The sequence below is a fragment of the Scophthalmus maximus genome, chromosome 16 (genome assembly GCF_022379125.1).
Source record: "Scophthalmus maximus strain ysfricsl-2021 chromosome 16, ASM2237912v1, whole genome shotgun sequence".
NCBI classification, from domain to species: Eukaryota; Metazoa; Chordata; class Actinopteri; order Pleuronectiformes; family Scophthalmidae; genus Scophthalmus; species Scophthalmus maximus.
The window spans coordinates 13,282,293-13,301,651 of record NC_061530.1 but is presented as its reverse complement, the minus strand read 5'-3'; the positions used below and the strand labels follow the sequence as shown (position 1 = coordinate 13,301,651).

General features: G+C 46.3%; 2 protein-coding genes across 5 annotated transcripts in view; one reads left to right on the top strand and one right to left on the bottom strand.

Annotated features, from left to right (window-relative positions):
- The first annotated feature begins 33 nt into the window (after window positions 1–33).
- Window positions 34–11,955, top strand: vwa2 (von Willebrand factor A domain containing 2). 3 transcript variants are annotated; one of them, XM_047327647.1, is made up of 15 exons: window positions 34–184; window positions 661–805; window positions 3,294–3,358; window positions 5,481–5,555; window positions 6,322–6,455; window positions 6,553–6,662; window positions 7,330–7,527; window positions 7,690–7,823; window positions 7,996–8,125; window positions 8,614–8,669; window positions 8,784–8,891; window positions 8,980–9,561; window positions 9,935–10,486; window positions 10,659–10,781; window positions 11,176–11,955. In XM_047327647.1, the coding sequence occupies exons 2-15, from the start codon at window positions 762–764 to the stop codon at window positions 11,304–11,306; spliced, it is 2,442 nt and encodes an 813-aa protein (XP_047183603.1). In that variant the 5' UTR covers window positions 34–184; window positions 661–761; the 3' UTR covers window positions 11,307–11,955. The 3 variants fall into 3 exon arrangements, with proteins under 3 accessions (XP_047183603.1, XP_047183602.1, XP_047183604.1); XM_047327646.1 differs by having other exon boundaries at window positions 40–184; window positions 658–805; XM_047327648.1 differs by lacking the exon at window positions 661–805 and having other exon boundaries at window positions 66–184.
- Window positions 11,956–12,151: 196 nt separating this feature from the next.
- Window positions 12,152–19,359, bottom strand: part of afap1l2 (actin filament associated protein 1-like 2) — a 33,793-nt gene continuing 26,585 nt past the window's right edge. The window contains exons 7-19 of one of the 2 annotated variants that reach the window (XM_035612870.2): window positions 18,323–18,502; window positions 18,145–18,231; window positions 17,960–18,044; window positions 17,725–17,829; window positions 16,650–16,861; window positions 15,306–15,451; window positions 15,084–15,195; window positions 14,511–14,765; window positions 14,066–14,363; window positions 13,496–13,669; window positions 13,195–13,403; window positions 12,826–13,035; window positions 12,152–12,726 (exon numbers count right to left, since the gene is read on the bottom strand). In XM_035612870.2, the coding sequence (XP_035468763.1) occupies window positions 12,700–12,726; window positions 12,826–13,035; window positions 13,195–13,403; window positions 13,496–13,669; window positions 14,066–14,363; window positions 14,511–14,765; window positions 15,084–15,195; window positions 15,306–15,451; window positions 16,650–16,861; window positions 17,725–17,829; window positions 17,960–18,044; window positions 18,145–18,231; window positions 18,323–18,502 (2,100 nt within the window). In that variant the 3' untranslated portion in view covers window positions 12,152–12,699. The remainder of the gene's footprint in view (window positions 12,727–12,825; window positions 13,036–13,194; window positions 13,404–13,495; window positions 13,670–14,065; window positions 14,364–14,510; window positions 14,766–15,083; window positions 15,196–15,305; window positions 15,452–16,649; window positions 16,862–17,724; window positions 17,830–17,959; window positions 18,045–18,144; window positions 18,232–18,322; window positions 18,503–19,359) is intronic. The other variant, XM_035612871.2, reaches the window with a different exon arrangement.

Genomic DNA, 19,359 nt, shown 5'->3' with positions numbered 1-19,359 from the left:
GGGATGAGACCCCGCCGGTGCGGGGACATCAGAGGTGCGCACGGCGAGGAGGAGGGGTCGCGGCTGCGCCCCTGTCTGGAGCCCGAAGTCGGTGGCGCACACTTGGTGCGGAAACAGCGGCGAGGTGCAGAACCCGGGAGGACTAGTCGGTGAAACAAGGCAGCACGAATTCAGCGCATGCAGGGTAAGATGATTTTAAGAAATATATATATATATATTTATATATTTATATATTTATATGTAAATCTGCAGTTGAGGAAAAAGCCGCCGATCGTTCGTTGAGGAGCGCAACCTGCGTCTGGATGTGCGCCACGACGCGCGCTTATTGTGACCTGAAATCCACCGAGACCGAAACACCTGGAAGTTTCAGCACATTTGGCAACTTGCAAAGCCACCACGCACTGATGCGTCCTTTTCCTTTGTTCGTGTTACACGTTTGTGTTGAAGGAAATGTAGCGACATAAAGATAAAATCGCATTTTAACGCATCCACATGAAAAAGAGTTATCGCGTCAATGGTAGTTCTGAAACGTGTTGGTTTGAAGAAAAAAAAACCCAGGCAACAAGAACAATTGCGTTCGATTTTCAAAGTAATAAGATTAGAAAATAGATTTTTTGATTTCCACTCACCCATTTTTTTTTTGTTTGGCTTCTTAAGTAAACCCTGACTTCTGCGGCAAGACAGGGTCATAACCTCTGAGCCCTCCTTGCCTTGACCCTTGACACCATTGAGTGACCACATGTTGACGAAGGGATTACTACATGGACACAACAAGGACAATAACCGTGTTTGAAATAAACACAAGGTAATGGTATTCTGATGGACCTTCAGTTGTTGTGGAGTTTCACATCAGATTAGCGGAGGCGGGAGAATGGGCTTGTCTGTGGCTGTCTGCTTGCTCTTGCAACACATTCCCATGTCTAAATACACGCACACACGCACACAGTGAGGTATAGTTCATTCTAGCTTTTAATCAGACCCTTGCCACCTTGTTGGAAGTTTCCACAATGGTTCTTCTCTTGTTCTAAAACTGTCCCATTTCAGGTGACTCATTCTGAAATACTTGAAAACGGATTGGATGTTTTCTCAAAGTGACACACCTCCAAGTACAGGTTAGGAACCCTCTGGATTATTTATGAAGTCGGTTCCAAAAGATCCCACCTCTTTTCTAATGACAGACTGCAGAGTGGAGGCACTTTCCTACCTGCCGACCAATTCAGAACAGAAGGCACCATCCGTGTTTTTTCTTTCCTTTTCTTTGAGGTGGTTGCATTTTGAGGAATGTGCCCAAATTCGTTTTATTATTAGTTGATCTCTGTAGATGAGAGGTATCAGGTTCGCCGTTTCATTTTAGTCGTAATACATTTTACCGAACACAAACTATGAGAAGCCGTGTAGGGCAAAACCGAATTTTTCACGTGCACACACAGTATATGCATACTGTCAAACCACATGCGATTACATGGATGCATAACGCGTGTGTTCGTGTATGTATAAACATGCAAGTAATGAACATGGCTACATAGACAGCTGACCCACATGTTTGTCTGTAGAAGTCTTTGAAGTTTAGCTGGATGCAAAGTTCCAGTGCAGACGGAGCTGAAAGATGCTCGCTGACTGTGGGAGAGTGAGGATGACAGAAAGATGAGGGGCGGGGGGATCCAGAAGAATGCGTGTAGTGCACATGCGTGTATAGTCTATACTAGGCTGTGTTTTATTTGTAGGCATGCATGACGCCTCCTCCATAAAGAGTGTGTGTGTGTGTGTGTTTACTTCCCCCCCCCCCCCCAGGAAGTAATGACATTTCTTGTCTTCGAGATGTGCCTCCGAGTGTGCAGATACGGCATCAATAACCCCTGTTGATGTTTATCAGCCCTGGGCTTCTTCTCCGACAGTGACCGCTGCCTGCCCTGTGGATCTGTATCGCAGACTCCTCTTCTAACTCTGTTTCAGAAATACGCACAGGCTTACTTATGGGGAGGCAAGGCCGTCCCTCCTCATACACACACACTTGGGACATAGGCAGAATATTATGGTGAAGCTTATCTGCAGCCCCTTTGTCTTCATACCCAACAATGAACATACAGAGTAGAGCAGGTGGGATTGTTAATCCTTTCTGTAAATAAATGCCTGGTTAGTGAAAAGGTTACATGAACTCAAAATGTACACTCAACAGTACAATATACCTTATATTTTTACAAATACAAAACCATACCTCTCTGACCTTTAACAAAAAAGTAAAACTAAGATAACAAAAGGGATTATCGTCAATAATTCAGAATCGAACCAAATATAAAATATGGTCAATCCCCCTTCTGTTCCATAGTTATGGCCTTTAATGATGACCTAATAATGCTATGTAAATGATTATTGCTTCATAATTTCATCCTTTTAGACATTTGACCATTAATAAGCACATGAATTATTGAGGGTATGGCGAAAAACATATTTTGCGAGGTCACATTGACCTTGGCCTTTGATCACCAAAATTCTAATCCATTCATCAAGAACAAGCCTCGACCTGGCAACCCAACTCCAAAGTGAACACACAATGATTACTCTCACATACACATCCCTCACTGCATTCTTACTTCCTCTCCACGCACACATCAAAAGCACTTTACATCTTTGCTTTGCTTTGAGAAATTCAGTCACAGCCTATCGTAAACTTTGTGACCCAGACAAAATAAAGAGTGGACACCTTTTGTGTAGTGAAGTGTGTTTTGGTACACGCCAAAATCCCTGAGTTCCTCCATGGTGGCTGTCAGTCATCATGCAGGTAACACTTAGCGGAGAAGACATGTGTACTCAGAGTCTTGAAGGCAGGTTTTGACTTTCCTACTTGACTTACAGGAGATAGGCTAAACATGCCCCGTGGCTACCATCTTTCTTCATTGCCCTTTTCCCCCTGTACAGCATTTTTGGACGTGAAAGCCTCAGGGACAACTATCCCACGTTTGAAATGTTGTTTCGCTGATGAAATATTAATCGCTCCCTACCTGGAGAATCTGAATATAAGATTTCAATTGCACAAAATTCGATAATTTTACCCTTTTTTTGTGAAACATTAAATACCTTCTCCTCTTCAGTCCAATTAAAATCCTTCAAAAGATGCAGAAAATGAATGGAACCTCACTCTCATGTCCACACCAATGCCAAAACCTCGGAAAGGGGTTTACAAGCACATATAACTTCCCCCCCCCCAATAATACTTAACAATATCCTCTGCTGTTTGCTGTATTTTGGTTCTGCATTTTTTTGTTCTAAGCCTGTGCTTTTGCTTATCGTTCCAGGTGTCTCAACATGCACCCTGATATCCATCTCTCCCTCCTCTTAACGCTGCTGCTGCTTCTTCAAGGTCGGTTGAGTCATTTTTCTACTGTTTTGCATCGAGTTTCATCACACGAGGAGTTCCTCGTGTGCCCCCTCTGGTATTTTGAATGATTTGAATCCGCCCACATCATTGCGAACGTTTGATGACTGCAAGAGACTTTCAGGGAAATACACCCACACATGTGGCAGGACACAACGTTTTAAAATCATCTTCACACACTGATTTGGTCGAGCTTAACTTCAGCGTCTTTACAAGATGTTTTACTGTCCGGTCGCCAGTGCTGAAGAATTCCCATTATATCCTCTTCAAAGTGACTTCCTGCCTCCTGTGCAGCAAAGTGCTGCACGCTTCCAAGCGAGTCAAGTTTTGCGTCGCGCTTCTACGGCGCATCGTCAGTTCTTCCCTTGGACCCAAGGCTACTGGTATTTGCCTGAGGGGAGCAGGCGGCTGTTGTGGGCCAATACGATCTTTGAGTTGTTTTCAAAAATGACAGCTTTAGCACCATCTGAAGTATTTATTAGTGGCCATTTTAAGACTTTGAACCTGAGCAAAGCAGACTGTTTCACCTTGTCAAGACGCCCCCTTTTCCTCCCTGTGCTGACAACACAGATAACATGTTGCAGTACGTTACCGGTTCCATGTCATCCAGCCCGTCACATTAAATTTCGCAGATGGGTGGAAGAGGATTCCTGTATGCGAGCGTGGCGGTATTAGTGTCAGTACGAGGATTCGTGCTCGTTATCGTGCTCCTGATTTTCCTGCCACGTTTTCCTTTCGCGGACATCCCAGACGCACGGTCCTTTTTCGCTCGAGGCACTTGGCTGAGCAGAAGGAGTTTTTGTTCAGCGCAGTGGGGCCCCGCTGACCACGAGCAAGCGGCTTGCCAAGACTCTAAACTCTCACTGTCAGGAGGACTTTGGGCTGGGAATGATGTTGGAATTAGGGGGCGGATGAAAGGGTGAGGGCCTTGAAGAGGTCGCAGCGTAGGCCCCTGGGTTGCAGGTGCTCCTTTCTTTAACTGTTAGTGTACTTTTGTTTTTTTACACTTCAATGTTTCCCGACCTCATGCAGTTTTGTTCCCTTCTTCCCGCGATGTGATGATGGAAGATGTTCTTCTACTATGAGCATTTAAAAGAGGGATGTGAAGTCAGCTGCGTTATCTTCTCTGAAATAAAGCATCCTTTGGATTTAACACTAACATCAACATGAGACTTTTGTCAAACTGTCGAAATAAAAACAGATGTTGTCTGCTCCGTGGTGCTTATTCGATGCCACGTTTCTGAAATTGCCCAAGGGCTCCGTCCGTGCACTGGACAAGCACCTCCGTCACCCTTTGGGGTTACCCGGGACACCGGGGCATGTTCACATGCTGACCAGGAAATCACATGTCCCCCTCCCTCCTCCCTGGGCAGCACGTGTGACTGAATAGAGCAACGTCCTCTCAGTGAATAGAGCCAAAGAATGGTTTTCTTCACTTGTCCATTCACATTAGCTTTAACTACTCAATTATCCATCCCAGAAGGGGTCAAGTGCGAGTCAGTGGACGGCAACGGCAGGGTCAGCATTCCATTTATTACTGTATTTTATTCTTCTGAGAGCTCTAATGATGGAATTTGGGTGACGCAGGTTTTCGAGTATGTGTTTGTTAATGTGTGTCCAAGTGCAAGTTACATTTTATGTAAAATAACTATGATTGTTTTCCTACTTTGAGTGCTATTTCTTTGTGTTTTCTTTTCATTTATAATAATTCATAATAAAGTTTATGGTTACATGTCTTTGTCTGACAATTTGGGGAATCATTGTCAACTAAAAAAACAAAAAACATTTGGCATAAATTTATCGTTTAAATTTTTAAAATTTTCAACTCCCTAATATGGGTATCGACCCCCAAAAATCTGTATCAGTCGGGCTCTACTACCTAAAGACACTATCGCGTGTAAACACTCAAAACTGAACTTTGTTTACACAGTGACACAGGATGAAACCAGTTTAACTAATGTAAAAACAAAATGGATACAGTTGAAAGATATTGACCCCAATTCTGTATCTAAATGTCACGTTAGCACAGTGCGTGTGCATAACACCGTATACACCCAGTATGTGTGGACATCTGACTGACCTCTTGTGTTTTTTTTGTCCCTTCTAGTCCAGCAGGGCACCACAGTGCAGGAGATCCAAACCAGCCATGAGAACATCCTAAAGATCAACTCGGCAGGAGAAAGTGAGTATGAGACCAAAACGCCACTCAACTCTCCACAGTGGGAGGTGTGTCTGGTCGTCATGGCACCGCGATACACCTGCATCCATCTGGTTGAACGTTAGATGGGATCAGCGATTCGGATTCCTGCGCCTTTTACTGTTTCCCATGTTCAGGCCAAGTGTGTCAAGTACGATACGGATTAGTGACGAGTTCGAGCAACTTTGAGAGGATCCCTTGAGGTGGTGGGTGGTCTTCTTATTAGCACACACTCTCTGTCTCTAACGGCCCTCTTCATGATCAGCTGCACATTCTGACACGACGGCCGCGCCAGACATTTTTTAGGCCGCTAGCGAGTACAAACACGCCTGAGGGAGGGAGACGGGGGCTTTCCCTTGGTAATGGTTTTTTGCGGAAAAGAAAATTGAGCCCTGGCATGCTAAGCCGTCCTGCTCTTATTATGTCAAGGTCTTACTTTCATCTCCGACGGCCTATATGATAACCAGCCAGGATAATCTTATAATACCCATATATGACGACAGAATAGGAGCTCTTTGCCAAGGAATGCAAGAAAGCGTGCAGAGTTTGGACCTACTTCTTTATCTGGACACCGAGTTGGGTTTAACCTTTCATGCTGTGTGTGTGTGTGTGTGTGTGTGTGTGTGTGTGTGTGTGTGTGTGTGTGTGTGTGTGTGTGTGTGTGTGTGTGTGTGTGTGTGTGTGTGTGTGTGTGTGTGTGTGTGTGTGTGTGTGTGTGTGTGTGTGTGTGTGTGTGTGTTTTCATGGGAAGTGATGCAGTGCTCGGCCGCTATGGACGTCCTCTTTCTCATGGATGGTTCCTACAGCGTGGGGAAGGGTAGTTTTGAGCGGTCCAAACACTACGCAATCAAACTCTGTCAAGCACTGGACATCGGACCAGACCAGGTTTGTCTCCAATCTGTTCTCTCTCTCTCTCTCTCTCTCTCTCCCTCTCTCGCTGCCCCTTCCTCTCATGTCAACCGGTAATCTCTCCCTCGTACAGGTGCGAGTTGGTTTCATCCAGTTTGCCTCCAGTCCTCGGCTGGAGTTTCCTCTGGACTCGTACACCACCAAGCAGGAGCTGAAGAAGCACATGAAGAAGGTCTCTTACAGGTGAGTCGCTCCTCTTCTCTCACCTGCAGTGATGTTTTTTGTGATGCAGGAGAATTATTTCAATCTGCATGTGTTTGCCTCTAATGAATATGTCTCAAAAGAATTAGGATCCGAAATGTCTGAGATTATATAAAAGCATAAACACAGTCAATACAATTCTATTCAAAACAAACTATGAGGTATTAAGATATGTAAAACCAAACCAAGGCACGCCACTATCTGCACATCACAGCTTTGTTGACCAAAAATCCGTCTTCATGTGAAACGGGTTTTCCCGGCCTAGAGGGTAGACTGAACGAGGATCCAGCTCTAAATGACGTTTGACTTAAAGAAAAAAACACACACAAAAAAAAAAAACACAAGATAAACTCCAAACAATTATATATAATTGGTTTTTAACTGGTTTCCTGATGTGATGAAACTTAGCCAACATCACTGCAGGGCATTGGATAAGCCCAGAGACGGTGATTCTTCATACAACGTTACAGTGTAAGAAATCCTACATTTTCAGTCCAAATCCAATTAATCTGAGGTTTACTCTGGCAATTATACCGTAACTTTTTGACTCCTGTACTGTAGCACAGCACATGTTCTTTTCGGCCCGTATTATTGTAACGATAACATTGAAAAAAACAAAAAAACATTTTTCCACGCTCTGATCTCGCAGAGGAGGCAGCACTCAGACAGCCCTCGCTCTCAAGTACGTCCTGAGGAAGGGCTTCCCGGGCGGCCGCAACTCCTCCACTGTGGCCCGCGTCGCCATCCTCTTATCGGACGGGAGGTCCCAGGGCAACACGGCGCAGGCGGCCGCGCAGCTCAAAGAAACGGGCGTGGTCTTGTTCGCCGTCGGCCTGCGCTTTCCCAGGTACATTGTGATAGTCAAGTAGGTAGCGATAATTGCCTGGAATAATGCTGTGAATTATCACATTACCATGCATTTCTGTAATGTGATGTCTGAATCCAAGGAATAACCCACAGTCGTTTTATTTTCAAGTTTGATGAGTACGTTTTTTCTCTGTTTTTGCAGGTGGGAGGAGCTACACGCTCTGGCCAGTGAGCCAATGGAGAGCCACGTCTTCTTCGCCGAGCACTTCTACGATGCCGTCAACGGCCTGTACACCACACTGGCCACCTTCGCTGTCTGCAACGCCACGCCAGCAGGTGGGGAGATCACCAGTTTGGGTCACTGTCACTGTACATACTGTAAAGTAGTCTAATGTACACAAAAGAAATCAGGAAATTAGAATCTTAAAATAACCCAAGCTGTCTCTTTCCTTGCCTCCCTCTCACTCTCTGCCTGTTCCATTAAATCCTGTCCTGTTCTGTCGTCCAGGCTGTCAGGTGGAGTCGTTTCCCTGCGAGAGGAAAACACTGGAGACGGTGAAAGAGCTGCAGGGGAATTTCATGTGTTGGAAAGGCTCCAAGGGTTATTCCCCGTACACATCTCTTTGTCCCTACTACAGGCACGTGAGACGAGGAGTTTTTAAATTTGTGTGACAAAAGAAAAAACCCCATCCCCTGAATTCGTTGAAGCCGAAGACACCACTGTTATACCTGCGACTTCACGTCAAAATAAAAAAAATTACAGACATTCATAATTGTGCAATACAACTTTCTGAGAGATATTTGGTGACTTAATAAAGTAGAATATGAATCAGAGTTAATAAATTTCAGTCCAAGTGAGATACCTCACGTCATGTGTCACGTCTTAATGTAAAATGAATAAATATTGATGTTACTCACATGACTTCCATGTGAGTTGGTTTTCACTTTCAACGTTTGACAAAAAGAACAGATTTTGAAATGGGAATTTCACTTTTTTTGAGGGGGGGAAAAGTGATTTTTGGTCAACAAAGCTGTGATGTGCAGATAGTGGCGTGCCTTGGTTTGGTTTTACATTTATTTCAAAGTGACCAAACCTATTTTTGTGGCTCAAATCTATGTGTTGCAGGTACAGCAAAGCCTACAGGAGGCACCAGACCGTCTGCCATCGGACAGTCTGTCCAGGTGAAAAACTTTGTCCAATCCGTTGAATCCAGGTGGCTTTGAGACGGTGTGTGTGTTTGTTGAGATGTGTTTGTGCAGCTCACCCCCTGTCTCTCTCTCTCTCTCTCTCTGTAGATCCCTGTGACTCTCAGCCCTGTCTGAACGGTGGAACATGTGTATCAGAAGGTCCAGATGACTACAACTGTGTGTGTCCGCCCGGATACGGAGGAGACCCACACTGTGGTTCGTTCGCCGTCTGTCTGCGTAGTGAGATATTCGCAGCGCCCCCAGCGAGCGGGTCGAACTAACTGAACCCTCCGTCCCTCCTCAGCTCCTGCGTTATCACTCGACTGCTCTGTGGACCTGCTCTTCCTGCTGGAGGGCTCGGCCACGCTCACGCTGGAGGGCTTCCTCCGCCTCAAGTCCTTCTTGAAGCGCTTCCTGCAGACGGTGATCGGGTCGGACAGCCCCAGTAAAGTCGGCCTGGCGGTGTTTGGCGGGGAGGTTCGAGTAGAGGCCAAGGTGGGTAAGTTCAAAAGGGACCTGAGGGGTCTGCTCAAGGCGGTGGAGGCACTTCAACCGATCGGCGGCGAGACCAAGACGGGACAGGCTCTTCAGTACGTCACCCGCCACGGCTTCGTGAGCGCACCGGTCTTTGCCGATGTGGCGGATGACCTTCCGCGCGTGGTGGTGCTGCTCACCGCCACGCCTGCCGCTGACGATGTGGTGCAGCCCTCCAAATACGCGCGGGACCGAGAGATCTTTCTCATAGGGTTGGGACCCGAAAGCTTGAGGGCACAGCTGAACAATATCACGGGAAATCCCCAGAGGACTCTCACCTACGCATCGCCGGACAGGCTCAACGCCAAGATCCCCGAGCTCAACGCCAAAATCTGCAGCGTGGACACGCAAGGTACCTAACGGATTACTTTAAACACAGATTCATTTCATAGGCCCAATATTCTGCCCAGGCTATATTCATTCCCCCCATTGTAAATGAATCATTAATATTTAGTGTTGTTATTTTATGGTCATTCATTCTGAGAGAGAGAGAAAAACATGCATATCCAAGAAATGCACAAAATATCATGTAAATAAAACACTTAATAGTCTTTATAAGATGTAAAATATAATATTTCATCTTTTAAATCTGGCGTGTGCAGTATATTAATAAAACCTCTGGATTTTCAATTCTAAAGTCTTCAAAATTCCACAAATCAACTTTTTTTTTTTTAATGTTCGTCATCTTGTACCAACAGCAAGTCTTTACCTCTTGTGTTTTCCAGGTTGTCTGGGCCAAGCAGTAGACCTGGTCTTTGCCCTGGACGCCTCAGGTGGCGTCGGCCGCGATAACTTCTCCACCCTGCGCGACTTTGTGCGCAGCGTCACCGTCCAGTTCGACATCAACCGCGACGTGGCCCAAGTGGCACTCGTGGCCTACGGACGGAAGGCCACCACCGTCTTCGACCTGGACACCCACGAGACGGGCTCTGACATCCTCAAGGCGGTAGATGACGCCAACTACGTGGGCGGAGTGGCCTCGACCGGCTCGGCGCTACTCCACATCCACTCCAACGTCCTGACTGTCGCCAAGGGAGCGCGGCCGGGAGTCAACAAGGCCGTGGTGGTGGTGACCGACGGCTCGGCCGGGGGCGACGCTGTCGTGCCAGCGAAAAAGATGAGAGACAACGGAGTTTCGGTGTTTGTGATCGGTATTGGAGACGTGCAGAGAGAGAAGCTGCTTCAGATCGCCGGTGCCGAGGAGCACATGATCTCGGTGCCGTTTTACGAGGATCTCAAGTACTTTGAGGACGTTCTGGTGCAGATGTTGTGTTCAGGTGAGCCGCACCCAGGGAAATACCAAACCCCTTCCAGGACAACCTCTGCCAGTCTATGTGCAGGAGCAAGGGGGGTTGATTGAAAAGAAGAAAAAGAAACGGATGCTGAATATATGACACTTTTACATCATGTTGTAATTTAGTTGTTTTGTGATCGTTTCCTGTCGATCAGAGGTGAAGAAGCCGGTAAACCTGTGCAGCCCGAACCCATGTATGAACGATGGGGTCTGCATCCTGTCCGGTGGGAGCTTCCGTTGTCAGTGCCAAGGCTTTGAGGGACCACACTGTGAAACAAGTGAGTGGCTTCGGGTCTCGTTTCCTTCATCTAGATTCCTGCTTTTCTGTTGTTGTTGTTCTGTTTCCCGCTCTGTTTATCGGTCAAAACTGTTGAGGTGTTTAATGCAAATGTAACCACATCGGCCTCAAAAACCTTTGACACAATAAACGGTAAGCAAAGGCCTGTGATAGTGTCCGCCTCCGTTCGGTCAAAAGACAGCAATTCTTTTTGACCATAAAATGATATTCTTGCCTGTTTTATACTGACAGACCCTGTCAACCGAGCTCAACTTTGAAATTAGCAGAGCGAATGATATCAGTAGACCAATAGGAACAGAGGCAAAAAAGAAACACACTGCAATTTTTTGAATATGTAAAAGTGTCTTGACTTCCTCTGGTGGTTTTGTTCATAGGGAGCAGGAGGCCTTCGTCCAGGGGAGATCTCCCGAGGCCCGCTGCTCTCAGGAAGAAGAGCAGGCAGAAGAAGAGCCACCAGGAGCTGCTGCACCACTACAAACTGCACCGCCGGAGACACACTGCCTGATGAACCCCAAACACACACACACACACACACGCTATTCACTGAAATAAATCACCTACGGACTCTTAAGAAGCGAGGATGTTTGTGGCTACACACTGGAGTAAAGGGAAAACTAATAATGTTACCGTTTCAATATTTAAAATTGCACTCAAACTTCAACAGGTGCCTTCAGAGTGTATGTATGTGTCTCTACTGTGGTGTCCAGTTTGCTTTTGTCGCATTTGTCACCGTTGTGCAATCGTCTCAACATGATTCTCTTTTGTATTCAAAGATGTAAACTTTTTATATTATATTATAATATAGTATATCATGTGTCATGATTTAAAAAAAAATTGTTTAATCACCACAACCTCCTCTCCTCCTTCCAAACGAGACAAAAATGCTTTATACAATATAAGTGCTATATTTTCATGGTTCAGTATAGATTCGCGATAAGGCCTTTCTGAAAAAGGTTGAGATTTTGAAAGTGTTAAAAAGTGGTGCATTTTTACTTATATTGGTGAAAATAAGTTTTAACTTTCACTATACTGTCAGAAACGTATAATGGGACAATTTCCATCATATCTCATTTGTCAGCCCAGCTTTATTAAAAAAAAAAAAGTCTCCATATTTAAACAGGATTACTCTACTTATTTTCTGCAGCTCAAACAAACATCCTCTTGTCAAATGAGTCCCATTCATGAATATGTAATTTTAATTAGTGAGGAGTGAAGGGGTTTACCCTTACTACTCTTTAATGTTTAATGCTGCCGGGTTTCCTGTGTCCTCTGCAAATTTAAAAGCTGGACTGACCCACGTACGGTCCAACAGCAAGAGACAATTTTCACAAGAAATTTTCCAAGACAGGATTGTTGTCAGTACATTATTTTATTTATTTGAATAAAAAGGTGCATTTCTAGCTAGCAATACAAGCCAAACGGCTGAATAATGATGTAATTATATTTACATATCTTGGCTACCAGCATATATGAACCAAGCGAAAGAGTGTACAAAATTTTAGTGGAGGGGCGGCTTTCCATCTTCAGTGGTTTCAAATATTTGGCTGATTGCAGTTTTGAAACATCCCGTTTGGTCTTTGTCAAGAAGAACTGTTAGACTGGACAAAATTCTCCAACATCAAAATTCCTCCCTGTTGCAAATTGAGAAGAAAACAAAACAACAACACCTTGAAAGGTCATTAAAACCATGATGATCCAGTGGTATTTGATAAGACAGCTTGTGCCTCTCTCTGACTGGCTCTTTGTGGTTCTTGGCAGGGAGATGCTGAGGATGCAGGATCCAGAAGAGGGAGGATGTTGATTTTTAACAGTCTGCGTCTTCTAATTTGGCAGCTCCTCCCTCAAAGCAGGACGCGTTGACCAGGTCAGAGGAGACCAGAGGAGATGATGTTTTCCTCCTAGGTGGTGGATTTTTTCTCCCACTCCTGTAAACACAATCAAGGAACAGAGAGTGTCATCCGTAACACACGTCATATATATACCTCAAATCATTTGTTCAATACACAGCGGGGTCCACATTGTACCTTAGCCTTCAGCAGAACGTTGCCTTTCGTGGCCATGATGGACGCGGGTCTGCTCTTCAGTGCGGAGGCGGAGTTGACTGGGGAGGCGGGGTCTGCACTGACGCTGCTGTTTGAGTGATGGGATGATGACGATGACGACGACGAAGACGACGACGACGATGATGATGACAATGTTGATGTCTGGGGAGCTGGCAGGGTTGCTGCTTTAGACTGCGGGTAAAACGATGGAGAGGTGGTTCAGTTATTATCCACATTTCAAACAGAATTCATATTGATCGCCTGCGGAAGGAGGGTCGACGAAGCTCAGACGTCGCATGGTTCATTTACAGACACGCAGATTGATGCACATGCATGATCTGCATTTCGCACCAACAGAACCAGCCCGCTGACCGTGGATGAGTCCTGCAGGCTGCTGTCCAGTGTGGTTCCCAGTGTGAAAGGCCCCGACTCCGCCTTCTTCAGACTCTCCTTCACCTCCACCAGCCGAAGCTCCACCTCCACCCTGCGGTGCTCCGCCTCCCGGCACGCCTCCTCCTTCTGCTTCAGACGCGCTTCCACCGAGGCCTGCTGCTTGGGATCTGCGGACGACAGACAGCCGCCATGAGGTCACGCAGGTCGCAACGTCAAACTTTTTGTCGTCACAGAGTTACTGCAGGAAGTGCGTGTTCACCTTGGCAGGCGCTGAGCTCCTCTTTGGTCTCCCTCCTCTCCTTCTTCAGGTTTGCCAGACTGCCCCTCACCTCCTCCCTCTCCCTCTCCAAGCGGTCCCGCTCATCGATGTAGCGCCGCATGTCGGCCTCCGTGCGGTTTTTGCCCAGTTTCCCTTCAACTGCACCAGGGCACCCTGGGAATTGAAGTTTGAAACAGAAAGAATGACATGTAATCATGTGGACATTTGCCCGAGAGACCAAAGAAAAACAAAAGTAGTTGGTTGTAATTATTAAAAGGGAAAACATTTGATTATTATTATTATTATTATTAGTATAAATCCAAATTCCATTGTGAGGCCGTGCCTTTGACTGCAGAGGGTGCAGTTTTCCACTAGAGGGAGCTGTGGTCATTTAAGAATACAGAGAAAGGGAAGCGGTTCATTTGACTCGTTGCAGAGGAAAATGCATTTTATGTTTCTTTCGAAAAGGTGTGTGTGTCGAAATAAAAAGAATGGTTTTCGTTTTCCGCACTGATCTAATTTCATTCGTTATTCTATTCCTCTCTTGGGACGCAGGTTTTCCCCCCTCACCCATGGTATGAGCCTTTGGCCGCAGCGGTTGGGGACTGTGGGGGAACCCGGCTGCGGTGTGAACCGGTGGTCCTTTGAGGACCGGTGCCCCGGAGGAGGCGAAGGCCTGTGGGATTCCCAGACTCATCCTCTTCGGCGCCTCCTGGCTTTGGCATGCGGGTTTGAGCGGTTGAGCTTGGGACTCCTGTGGCGCGGGAGCCGGCGGGCTCGCTTGCTCTTGTTTGCTGGCAGCAGGAGACAAACTCGGGTCACTGGACGCGGGCGTTGGCTCTGGCTCAGGAGGGTCAGTCGAAGTGACCTGAAATCAGCACACGGAAATATTAAATAGTAAGGAAATGCGAGCAAATAGGATTAATAAAGTTACCCACAAGTGTTTTCCAAAGAAAGGTTTTGTCTGTTTTATCATACGGAATGTGCTTAGGACTGGAACGGGAGACGACCGTACCTCTTTATCTTGACACGAGGCGTCTTCCTGGTCCTCTACTTGGACCGGGGAATGTCTGGAAGTTTCTTTGGTGGGCAGGGCTTTACCCCCACAGGTGGTGTGGAGGAAGGAGCGCACAGGAATCAGGTCCAGGTAAACGTTGTGTTCACTGTCCTGCTCTGTTCCCGCCGGGTCCTTGGCGTCTTGCGTGCACGTTTCACTGGGCTCCTGGAGGTTGTTGTCCTCAGTGTCTGGCAGGCCGCTCTCCTCGGCATCCTGTGTGACACGCGATCAAATGAGTTCAAAAAAATGTGACCGAACTTGATAAAGTTCTTCTTACAAAACAACAGAGCCGAGGTTGCATTTCCTTCTCGGAGCAAATCTTCCCTGACAGTTGTTAAAATTGTGATTTATCCTCTATTTCTAAGAATACTTTTTTCCTCTTTTATTCTGTTTTCAAACAAACTCTACAAAGCCAATAAGCCACATGTCTCCCAGATGATTTTACGAAACTGTCCACGGGTACAGAAACACCATCTGTTGATATTGGAATAAGGACAAGTGTTTGTTTTCTTGACTCTACTCCGAACGCACCTCTGGATCAGCTAAAGACGCCACATCGTCGTACAGTTCCTCCGAGTCGGGAGCGACGGAGGGCGGTGTGTCTATGTAGGTGTTTGCCTCCGAGTATCTCCGCTGCATCAAGCTGCAGGGAGACACGCAAATGCACAGAAGCTCGTTTTATGAGTGCCGTCCCCGACAAATGCGTTCAAAACCCAATTTCCCACTCGAGTAGACTGAAAGGGAGAGTGTTACTATAGGGACGTCTTGGCGGCGTTGACGATGCTGGAGATCCTCTCGGCGTTGACGTAGTCGTACGCCAGCTCCTCGGGGTCCGTCTTGTTCCCCGTTTGTGACAGCAAGAGGCCCAGCCAGTGACCCATGTCTGCTGATGTCTTAGCCTGGGAGGGGGCGGAAGGAAGAAAGCATGGATTTAAATGCCTTCTGTCAAAGATTGCTGCGGCACAATTTACCAGCAGTATTTCAATAAACTGTCCGATCCTCAGCCGAGCAGGATCACTCAACTCAGCGATGTCAGTGAATGTCACTCATGTGAATCGCGGCTAGTTCACCTTGTTCAGGAACTTGCCGTTTTCACAAGTAAGAACTATATTTAGCCATTTGTCACTTGTGTGTCTGCATCGGCCTTTTGTGCAGAATGTGATCCTGTACTGTCAGACACAGCAACGCACGACGACTATCACTAATATTATTATTATTATTATTATTATTTTCAAAACAGCTCACTTATCAACTCTTGATGGTTTGACACATATTCTCTGGAATTAAAGTACTCCATTGCAATAGCCATTGCTGAAGATTTTGGTTTGTTTCAGTAAATACTGGACCTGGGAAATTGTTGTGTTCAATTCTACGGGGGGGGGGGGAAGCCAAACCAGAAAAGGTTTCAGAAACAGCCCTCGAGACTAAACATTAAATTCCATTGCCTATGACCACATAAGCACTGCAGCAGGGTGGTACTGGAAGCCTAATGAAAAAGGGTGTAGCATAAGTCCCTTAAATCCCAGTTTGGTAACACACCCCCACCCTTGAGACACACACCCACACACACACACACACACACACACACACACCCCCCCCCCCACACACACACACACCCCCCCCCCCACACACACACACACACACACACAGACACACACACACACACACGCACATGCACATCACGCTTGTGTACACACATATTTTTTCACAGAGGTAGAGTTTGATGTCAGCAGTAGAGGAACGTGTATGTTAGTGTTCAGGATTAAGTAGGTATTCGGTACGCGCTGTTCTCCTGTGGACATGTGGTTATTTTTTTCAGAAGGACAGAGTAAAGCTGAAGGAAGCTCTCATCCGAGGACAGGAAGCTGACTGCATTAACAGCCACTTATCACACGTCCATTTTGAACATGATCTTTGTCTAACCCTATTGTTTTTTTAGGCTCAGGGTCAGTGTCGCCTCTCGGTTTGCTCTGAAGTGTCAGGGTGTTTAAACAACATTGTTCCGATTCAGCAGTGCAAAGGAAGGCCCTTGAGCATGTCAAGCATAATCGTCAGACATAACCGTACTACCAGAAAAGACAGTGGTCGTCTGTCTACCTCCAGTGTCGCCACCTGCGTGCCGTCCATGTCGATCTTGAAGGAGTACAGGCGCTCGGGGCTGGGGTCGGGCAGAACGCTGCAGCCGCCGAGCGTCACGGCGGGCTGGCTCACTTTGCTCTTGCCCTTGTCCTGGTAAAACCACAGCTGGCCATTCTTCATGAGACACCAGCAGGTCCGCCACTGGCTGTTCACCAGCACGTTGAGGTAGCCTGACGGAGGAGGGAGGAGGTCACTTCATCGTGAGGTAGCAGTAACCAAGTCCGCTCGGGCCGTTAGACCTGATTAACCATTTATGATTCTCATCGGTCAATGCTTCAATCCGTTCTAACAAATTACAGTGGTGCTATCCGGGTGGCTGGAGATGCAGACTGAAACTACTTCTCCATTCAGAGCTACTGTATGTGGCCAAGATAATTTTATATTGTCCTCCAGTGTCTAATTACCTCTTAGAGGTTCTGATTTCACCCCTGTCCGTTTGTTGGTTGGTTGGTTTGTCGGCAGGATTGTGCAATAAAATACTTTGGATTGTGTTTCCACGAAACTTGGTGGAAGGAGCGGCCAAGGGCCCATTCAATTTTGCCGTGAATGCGGACAAAGGGACAAAATACATTATTCCCTTTTCACCAATTTCCCGGGGAATAATGGATGGATCTTGACGAAAAAAAATTGCAGGTATATTTAAAGGACTGACATATACATGAGTGTGCAATTTGGTGCTGAACCAAATAAAAAAATCTGGATCTTTTTCTGTAGCCTTGTTCATGTTGTGAATAACTGCTTTTCTTAGTGTGATCTGGTTTGTCTTTTAGTCAACCTATAATTCTTGCGCAACGAATGCAGCCTATGATTTCCCGATCTGCATCGTTTTGCTGGCTCAGCCATAAGGCTTGATCGAATTCAAGGGGACTGTTGGCCCTTGAGGGGGATGTGTGCGCTCTACCGAGTGGCTTTCTGAGTTATGACTAGGTTTTTTCAATCAGCTGACTGCATATGAGAAAAATATTGTCATGCTCAGTCTGGCCTAAAATAACTACAGATGTCGTCGTGACACGTGCGACAGCGCTGCCCCCACCTGAGGTGCTGACACATTTCTCCGGGCTCTCCAACGACGAAGGTTTTTTCTTGCCGATGTTCATGAGGTTGCTGAACTTCAAACCTGCGCCGTACTTTTTCTTCACTGCGGGGAGAAAAGAAAAAAGGTCGGACACTGCTTGACGTGGTTATTCGCAACACTGGCGCTCTCAAACACCAGATCCACGTCCTTGAATTCTTCTTTTTTTTTTTTTTTCAAGATGCGGATAACTCACCATCTTTGTTTTCAGGGGTGTCGGCGTGGCTGTCAGTGCTGCTGCCGCTCTCTGAAGCCACGGAGTACCTCTCACTCAGGTCTCCCTGTGTGGTGATATATATTTTGGTCATTTAAAAGGGATGTAAAATTGAGGACAGCTAATCAAACTGTTTTTTTTAAAAAAAAGGAATGCATTCAGTGTACCTTAGTACAGATGAGCCTCGGGGAGTCGGTCACCGAGTGCTGGGGGTCACAGTTTTCAAATGGCTTGGGACTGATCTCCTGAATCACCTAGTGGACGCGCAGAGTCACAGCAGCCGGGTGAGTAACAGTGCGGCGCCAGGCGAGCCGCAGGGAGCCAATAAGAGAGAGGCGAGCTCACCTTCAGCCACTGCACTGTCTGCTCCTTGCTCTGTAGGCCCAGCACGATGGCCTCGCCTCCGACGGGGGTGATCTTCAGCTTGTGCTCCTTCCTCTTCAGCTGCTTCTCCTTGTAGACCACGGTGCAGCCCAGCAGACTCACGTCCAGCAGGGGCGTCTGCTCCTTGGAGCTCTTGTAGCACTGACGGAGAGCGGAGACAACACCGACTTCAACCCGCTGACTTTGACAACAGCTGACGACAGGCAGCAGCTGAATGGTTTACCATGTGTCGTATTGAGGGGCAGCGTATTGACAGAATCTTTACAATGAATCACTTGCAAAAATGCCAAAAAATAAATAATATGTACTAAAAATCACAACTCATGACATGAATCAAAGCTGAAAAGTTAAATGAACCACATTTCAAACCAGCTACTGGGCTACTGACAGGCTTTTGATGATGGGTATAGGAGAAAAAATGCCAAAACAGAAATTAAGTTGGAAATATTCATACTTTTTCCAACTTGATCCCTTTTAACCTGTGAATTCCGTCCACCATTATTATCCTTTTACCAAGACAGACATTTGACATGTGAGAGCACGAGAACCACCGACGTGATTGAGAACATTTACGGAGTGGTTGACCACTTAGGGAAATATGTCTGTTTGCTTTCGTTCCAAGGGTGAGACGGAAAGATCGGTAGGCCTCTCGCGAGTCAACTCCCTCGACTAAGACCACAAATTGTCATTTATACTGTCTGTGTATTAAAGGAGTCAAATGAGCTCTAGCTCTGTACTTGAAAATATGGTTATCGAGCGGACAATATTCGCCCTCCCTGTCTTTTTTCCAAAAAAAAAACATAAGTAGCAAATACAAAGACACCATGTGGCAGCGAAAATGGATATTTAAATGAATTTTGAGGCCTATTTGCTTACTTCACTTTCTTTTTTACTATGTTGATTCACATATTTACAAGAAAGCATTCATGTTCAAGACCATATTTGTTGTAGAGAAAAAAAAAATCGCAGGCACTTTAACTGTGATTCTCACACAGTCC

Bases quoted from the DNA above. Each gene is read 5' to 3' on its own strand.
- vwa2 (XM_047327647.1), top strand. From the start codon at position 762: ATGGACACAACAAGGACAATAACCGTGTTTGAAATAAACACAAG. The intron at 8,126-8,613 runs GCACGTGAGACG...TATGTGTTGCAG, and splicing joins TCTCTTTGTCCCTACTACAG to GTACAGCAAAGCCTACAGGA. The intron at 10,782-11,175 runs GTGAGTGGCTTC...TTTTGTTCATAG, and splicing joins GGGACCACACTGTGAAACAA to GGAGCAGGAGGCCTTCGTCC.